The 6,000-nt window shown below is 40.7% G+C and overlaps 1 protein-coding gene across 1 annotated transcript in view; it reads right to left on the reverse strand.

Annotated features, from left to right (window-relative positions):
• Positions 1-5,359: 5,359 nt before the first annotated feature.
• Positions 5,360-6,000, reverse strand: part of LOC133618151 (tetraspanin-33) — a 20,649-nt gene continuing 20,008 nt past the window's right edge. The window contains exon 8 of the mRNA XM_061978621.2: positions 5,360-6,000. This exon is cut by the window's right edge and continues 35 nt beyond it. Within this exon, the coding sequence (XP_061834605.1) occupies positions 5,895-6,000 (106 nt within the window). The 3' untranslated portion in view covers positions 5,360-5,894.

Raw genomic sequence — 6,000 nt, forward strand, 5'->3', positions numbered from 1 at the left:
AGAATTGGTGTGATATGGATGTATTTACGGACTTCTTTGGCGTGCCCACTAGAGGGAGCCCGCGCGCCACAGTTTGAGAACCGCCGCTCTATTGCAGGGGTGTCCAAAATTGAGAGGAATTCCGAGGGTCGTTTTGATACATTTTGTAAGACCATGATAAAATTACAAGTCAACCAGTATTTGCTAAATTACCCGAAAAATAGTTTCGTTATGGAAAGTAAATTAGTGTATTATCTAATTCAGTGTTTTTCAACCTTTTTTGAGCCAAGGCACATTTTTTTTGCGTTGAAAAAATCCAGAGGCACACCACCAGCAGAAATCATTAAACAACGAAACTCAGTTGACAGTAAAAAGTCGTCGTCGCAATTGTTGGATATGACTTTAAACCATAACCAAGCATGCATCTTGTCTCAAAGTAGGTGTACTGTCATCACCTGTCACATCACGCCCTGACTTATTTGGCGTTTAATGCGGTTTTCCTGTGTGTAGTGTCGGAGGCAGATATTTACATATATCCGTATTTAAGTGTTACTTCTTTATTTTCATAATCATATTACAAAACAGCTAATTTTTATCTCCAAAGCTTTGGAAACATAATGAGACCAGTCCAGCATAGAACATTCAATCGCGCAGCTAAGATGGTCTGATCTAAAATATGGAAACCTTCTCTTCTATAAAGTCTCTCTCCCTCCCACCCAAACACATGCCCATTGTCCTCCGCAGCTGGACACAAGAACAGATAAGGAGAAGGAGTATCTCTCCTCCTTACATTCCAAAGTCAAGGTTAGCACACAGTATTTCCAGACAACCAAAAGACCACAATTGGAAGAAAACCACTAGCTGTTTTGTAATATGATTATGAAAATAAAGAAGTAACACTTAAATACGGATATATGTAAATATCTGCCTCCGACAGTAGTGTTTTAGTTCTTGTCTTGTGCTCCTATTTTAATGGCTTTTTCTCTTTTTTTGGTATTTTCCTGTAGCAGTCTTCCTTTGAGCGATATTTCCCGCATCTACTTTGTTTTAGCAATCAAGAATATAAACTTTGTGGACACGCCGTCTTTGCTCCGCAGTAAGTCTTTGCTGTCGTCCAGCATTCCGTTTTTGTTTACTTTGCAGCCAGTTCAGTTTTAGTTCCGTTCTGCATAGCCTTCCCTAAGCTTCAATGCCTTTTCTTAGCGGCGCTCACCTTTTGTTTATTTTTGGTTTAAGCATTAGACACGTTTTTACCTGCACACTGCCTCCCGCTGTTTCCGACATCTACAAAGCTATTAGCTACCGGCTGCCACCTACTGATATGGAAGAGTATTACACGGTTACTCTGCCGAGCTCTAGACAGCACCGACACTCAACAACAACACACCATTTGCAGACTATAATTACTGGTTTGCAAAAAATATTTTTAACCCAAATAGGTAAAATTACATAATCTCCCACGACACACCAGTGGTTGAAAAACACTGATCTAATTTACCAGCTTGCTTCATTGAATATGAATCTCCCACTTTGAGGCACTTAATAAGCACAAAAACTCACCAATTCTGCAAGAGCGTCAGGTCTGGCAAAAATTTGCATATTTTCGAAATTTCTAAATTGTCTCTCTACCGCCCCCCCCTTGAAGATTATAAAAAATTATCTCATACCAACTGTCAGGGAAATCCTTAGAGACGTCTATACCGACACAGGATGTGGGTGAAAGTCTCAAAAACCCATAATAGAAAACAAGTGGAAGTCGGCCAAAAACAGGGTTCGTACTCCAACAAACTCCTCCTACTTTTACCAAACGAGTTGCGATTAAATTGGCCGACACTCGACAGATGGGCCGATGATAACTCGCGAAGGAGTTTTGCCTGCGCCATACGGCGTGGCATTGTGCCAAACTTTGACTTCAAGCCTCGCCACGAAACTGTCAACATGCATACCTCGGCGCTAACAAATTCAAGTTGGTTGAAATGAAGGGTCTGGATGTACACACTCGGGGTTAGGGCGAAAACTACAGCTAACTGTCATTACTTGACTTGAAATGACCCGCTCTGCCTCCAAACTGACGTAAGACTCGACCTTGATATTGACAGCAATATCGCCCCCCTGTGGCGGGAAGTTATAACGTCCTAACTTCTTCCCACATGCTCCGATCTTCCCGAATTTTTTTGCCTTTGCGTGAACCACGACTTTCACAGGTGTGTGAGGGCCCGGTAGATTTTTTTTTTTAAATTATTATTTACTAATATTAATATTCCGCCAACTATAACCTTGTACACTCAATGTTACCATATCCTGTAAGAAATTTGAACACACGACTGACGGGAATCAGACTTTGGTTTTCAGGTCCCACTTTTGGATGTTTTGGTCCGCTCTAGGGTTGTCTCGATACCAATATTTTGGTACCGGTGCCAAAATGTATTTCGATGCTTTTCGATACTTTTCTAAATAAAGGGGACTACAAAAAATGGCATTATTGGCTTTATTTGAACAAAAAAATCTTAGGTAAATTAAACATATGTTTCTTATTGCAATTTAGTCCTTAAATAAAATAGTGAACATACTAGACAACTTGTCTTTTAGTAGTAAGTAAACAAACAAAGACTCCTAATTAGTCTGCAGTAACATATTGTGTCATTTATCTACCTATTATTTTGTCAACATTATAAAGGACAAGCTGTAAAAATGGATTATTAATCTACTTGTTCATTTACTGTTAATATCTGCTTATTTTCTGTTTTAACATGTTCTATCTACACTTCTGTTAAAATGCAATAATCACTTATTCTTCTCTGGTTTGATACTTTACATTAGTTTTGGATGATACCACAAATTTAGGGATCGATCCGATACCAAGTAGTTACAGGATCATACATTGGTCATATTTTAGGTTTTCATGTGTCCAGGTAGGTATTTCCTGAGTATATGAATACATACATATACAGTTAGGTCCATAAATATTTGGAAAATTGACACCATTTTCAGTATTCCAGCTCTGTACAACAACACAATGGATTTGGAATGAAACAATCAAGATTTGCTTTAAATGCAGACTTTGAGCTTTAATTTGAGGGTATTTACATCCCAATCAGGTGAACGGTGTAAGAATTACAACCCATTTTTAAGGGACCAAAAGTAATTGTACCTTTCATTCTAATTCAACAGTCTATCCTCGGTCTTTAATTCCAAGTCAGCAGTTTTAACCACTGGACTATCCTGGGTATTGTGAAGATAAGATTGTGTTCCATACACAAATGTAATCAAGGACTCCTGGCTCAGTAAAGTATGATGAGGTGGAACAAAATGCTGTGAACTAGAGTGGGGTTCGAACCCACTACCTCTCAATCCAAGTCAGCAGTCTTAACCACTGAGCTACCCTTGGTCTTGTGTAGAGCAGATTTCTTTCCATACACAAATGTTATCTATGCAGTGTTTCACAAATGTAATCAAGGACTCCTGGCTCAGTACAGTATGATGAGGTGGAACAAAATGCTGTGAACTAGAGTGGGGTTCGAACCCACTACCTCTCAATCCAAGTCAGCAGTCTTAACCACTGAGCTACCCTTGGTCTTGTGTAGAGCAGATTTCTTTCCATACACAAATGTTATCTATGCAGTGTTTCACAAATGTAATCAAGGACTCCTGGCTCAGTAAAGTATGATGAGGTGGAACAAAATGCTGTGAACTAGAGTGGGGTTCGAACCCACTACCTCTCAATCCAAGTCAGCAGTCTTAACCACTGAGCTACCCTTGGTCTTGTGTAGAGCAGATTTCTTTCCATACACAAATGTTATCTATGCAGTGTTTCACAAATGTGATCAAGGACTCCTGGCTCAGTAAGGTATGATGAGGTGGAACAAAATGCTGTCAACTAGAGTGGGGTTCAAACCCACTACCTCTCAATCCAAGTCAGCAGTCTTAACCACTGAGCTACCCTTGGTCTTGTGTAGAGCAAATTTCTTTCCATACACAAATGTTATCTATGCAGTGTTTCACAAATGCAATCAAGGACTCCTGGCTCAGTAAGGTATGATGAGGTGGAACAAAATGCTGTCAACTAGAGTGGGGTTCGAACCCACTACCTCTCAATCCAAGTCAGCAGTCTTAACCACTGAGCAACCCTTGGTCTTGTGTAGAGCAGATTTATTTCCATACACAAATGTTATCTATGCAGTGTTTCACAAATGTAATCAAGGACTCCTGGCTCAGTAAAGTATGATGAGGTGGAACAAAATGCTGTCAACTATAGTGGGGTTCGAACCCACTACCTCTCAATCCAAGTCAGCAGGCTTAACCACTGAGCTACCCTTGGTCTTGTGTAGAGCAGATTTCTTTCCATACACAAATGTTATCTATGCAGTGTTTCACAAAAGTAATCAAGGACTCCTGGCTCAGTAAAGTATGATGAGGTGGAACAAAATAATGTCAACTAGAGTGGGGTGCGAACCCACTAACTCTCAATCCACGTAAGCAGTCTTAACCACTGAGCTACCGTTGGTCTTGTGTAGAGCAGATTTCTTTCCATACACAAATGTTATCTATGCAGTGTTTCACAAATGTAATCAAAGACTCCTGGCCCAGTAAAGTATGATGAGATGGAACAAAATGCTGTCAACTAGAGTGGGGTTCGAACACACTACCTCTCAATACAAGTCAGCAGTCTTAACCATTGAGCCACCCTTGGTCTTGTGTAGAGGAGATTTCTTTCCATACACAAATGTTATCTATGCAATGTTTCACCCAGAAAATTTGTGAGTTAAGGTGGTGTCTCTCCAGGAGGAAGGGGGCGCCGCCCGGGACAGGCGGACGGACGGGGTAGGTGCCACCATCACGTCTCCATCTCATCGCTGCCTGGGAGCGGCTTTGTCGCTTTAAGAAGCCTACAATTTTTGGTTGTGTTTTCCGCTCCGTATGCTGAATGGCAATATACGATAAATATCTCGATATTTTTTCCGTAAAGTAAAAACAAAACACAAAACAGTCCCAGTTACCTGAGATACTAAGTATGTCATTATTTTGTCTTAGTAAGTCAATATTTACTAAGTCAAAATAATGACATACTTAGTATCTCTACGACCCCTGGCTCACTAAAGTATGATGAGGTGAAACAAAATACTGCCATCCGGAGTGGGGTTCGAACCCAGTACGTTTCATTCTAATTCAACAGTCTTAGCCACCGGGCTATCCTCAGTCTTGTGAAGATAAGATAAGACACACAGTAAGTCAATATTTACTAAGTCAAAATAATGACTCAGTCAAATTAATGACTTACTGTAAATAAGCGTTTGAAAAAAAAAGAGTTAAAAGTGGGGTCACGTGCTGACATATGCTCAACTTTAATTTATTACAGCATTTGGGAAGCCTGTACTTGATTTTTATTATGTAAATGTTGTATATTTATCAACATGTGATAGCAGGGACCCTGCCATTCAAAACTAGGCTGCTGCATTACTAATGATTAATGTAGCATCAAGGGTTGGAATTGGGGGTTAAATCACCAAAAATTATTCCCGGGCGCGGCCACCGCTGCTGCTCACTGCTCCCCTCACCTCCCAGGGGGTGATCAAGGGTGATGGGTCAAATGCAGAGAACAATTTCGCCACACCTAGTGTGTGTGTGTGTGACAATCATGGGTACTTTAACTTTAACTATACTAGTACTGGTATACCGTACAACCCTAGTCGACTCTCCCTTTTTTTTGCGTAATATTTTATGTTTATTTCGTCTGTAATAATAAAAAACACAAATGCCCCCCCGGGCCTCACTTTGGACCCCCCCTGTGATGGACTGACAAAAAGTGATTATGAGGTTTCAACATTGTGAGCTTAAAAAATTAGCTGTTTTTTTTATTTTATCAGCAGTTTTGTGACTGGTGTGTCATTACGACTCCAGCCTGTAGGGGTCGCCTCTCATTGGTCAAAGTCAGCAAAGGCGGGAAACCACAGCTCGTCCTTCTTCCGGGACGCGCTTCGGGTGGCGAGCTCCGCCTTTCGTCGCCGCACTTTGTTGATCCAG

This window comes from Nerophis lumbriciformis, linkage group LG18, assembly GCF_033978685.3.
Source record: "Nerophis lumbriciformis linkage group LG18, RoL_Nlum_v2.1, whole genome shotgun sequence".
Lineage (NCBI taxonomy): Eukaryota > Metazoa > Chordata > Actinopteri > Syngnathiformes > Syngnathidae > Nerophis > Nerophis lumbriciformis.